The 1,170-nt window shown below is 32.7% G+C and overlaps 1 protein-coding gene across 1 annotated transcript in view; it reads left to right on the top strand.

Annotated features, from left to right (window-relative positions):
• Positions 1-1,170, top strand: part of LOC106893773 (maltase-glucoamylase, intestinal-like) — a 54,342-nt gene that overhangs the window by 29,826 nt on the left and 23,346 nt on the right. Inside the window, exon 20 of the mRNA XM_014951983.1 lies at positions 11-160. Within this exon, the coding sequence (XP_014807469.1) occupies positions 11-160 (150 nt within the window). The remainder of the gene's footprint in view (positions 1-10; positions 161-1,170) is intronic.

Below are 1,170 nucleotides of genomic sequence, written 5' to 3' on the forward strand. Positions count from 1 at the left end.
CCCCCCGCAGGTGGCCCAGATCTCGGGGCTGGGGCTGGTCCTGGGCCGCTCCTACGTCGTGCGCTGGATCCTGGGGACCCCCCCCCGGGAGAAATTCGACTGCGACCCCAACCCCGGCGCGTCCCAGGAGAAGTGTGAGCAGCTCGGCTGCCACTGGAGCGTAAGGAAACCGGGGAAAATGGGGAAAAAACAGTCAAAAACTGGAACTTCTTCTTTTTTTTAATTATTTTTAATTATTTTTATATTATTATTATCATTTTATATCATTTTATATTATTTTTATTATTATTATCTCATTATTATTTTTATTATTGCTGTTGTTACGTTATTATTGTTAATTTTATTTATTTTTATTATTATTTTTATTATTATTATCTCATTATCATTTTTATTATTGCTGCTGTTACATTACTATTGCCAATTTTATTTATTTTTATTTCTATTTTCATTTTCATTTTCATTTCTATTTCTATTTTCATTCTCATTCTTATTTTTCACCCAAAAGAAACCGTCTCCCATTTACCCTCGGGTGGGAAGAGTCAAAAATAGAAGTAGTTATGAAAAACACCATCATTTTTAACCCCCCCGGTCTCTTCAAATCAAGGGAAAAATCGAGGGAAAAGCTGGTATTTTGGGAAAGCCGGTAGCAAATAATCCTCTTTTATTTATAAAATAAATTGGTTTGTCTTGTTTATTATTATTTATGTATCTATTTTTTATAATTTTTAATAATTTATAAATATATTTATATATACACTGTATAATTTATAGATTTGTTATCTCCTTTAAAAAAAAAAGGAAATTTCGAATTTTCACCGCTAAATAATAATAATAATGAATTCTATTTAAGAACAGTCTAGAGGTCGAGTGAGTTCGGCCGCTTCTTTATGGTTTCAAAACAGCATGAAATTTTGGATAAAATTCCCAAAATTCCACAAGGACTTGTTACCCAGTTAAAAAAAAAAAGATTTTTACCCAGATCTTCTTTCTCTCTTTTTTCCCCCCATTTTTTTCCAGATCTTTTCAAGAATCTTTTCCCCCAGTTTTTTTCCCAGATTGGATTTTTTTCTCAGCTCTTTTTTCCCTGATCTTTTCCCTGTTGGTTTGGGTTTTTTTCCACATTTTTTTTTTTTCCTAGAGCTTTTTCCCAGGTTTTTTTTCCCAGATTTG

This window comes from Calidris pugnax, unplaced genomic scaffold, assembly GCF_001431845.1.
Source record: "Calidris pugnax isolate Ruff unplaced genomic scaffold, ASM143184v1 scaffold239, whole genome shotgun sequence".
Classification (NCBI taxonomy): domain Eukaryota; kingdom Metazoa; phylum Chordata; class Aves; order Charadriiformes; family Scolopacidae; genus Calidris; species Calidris pugnax.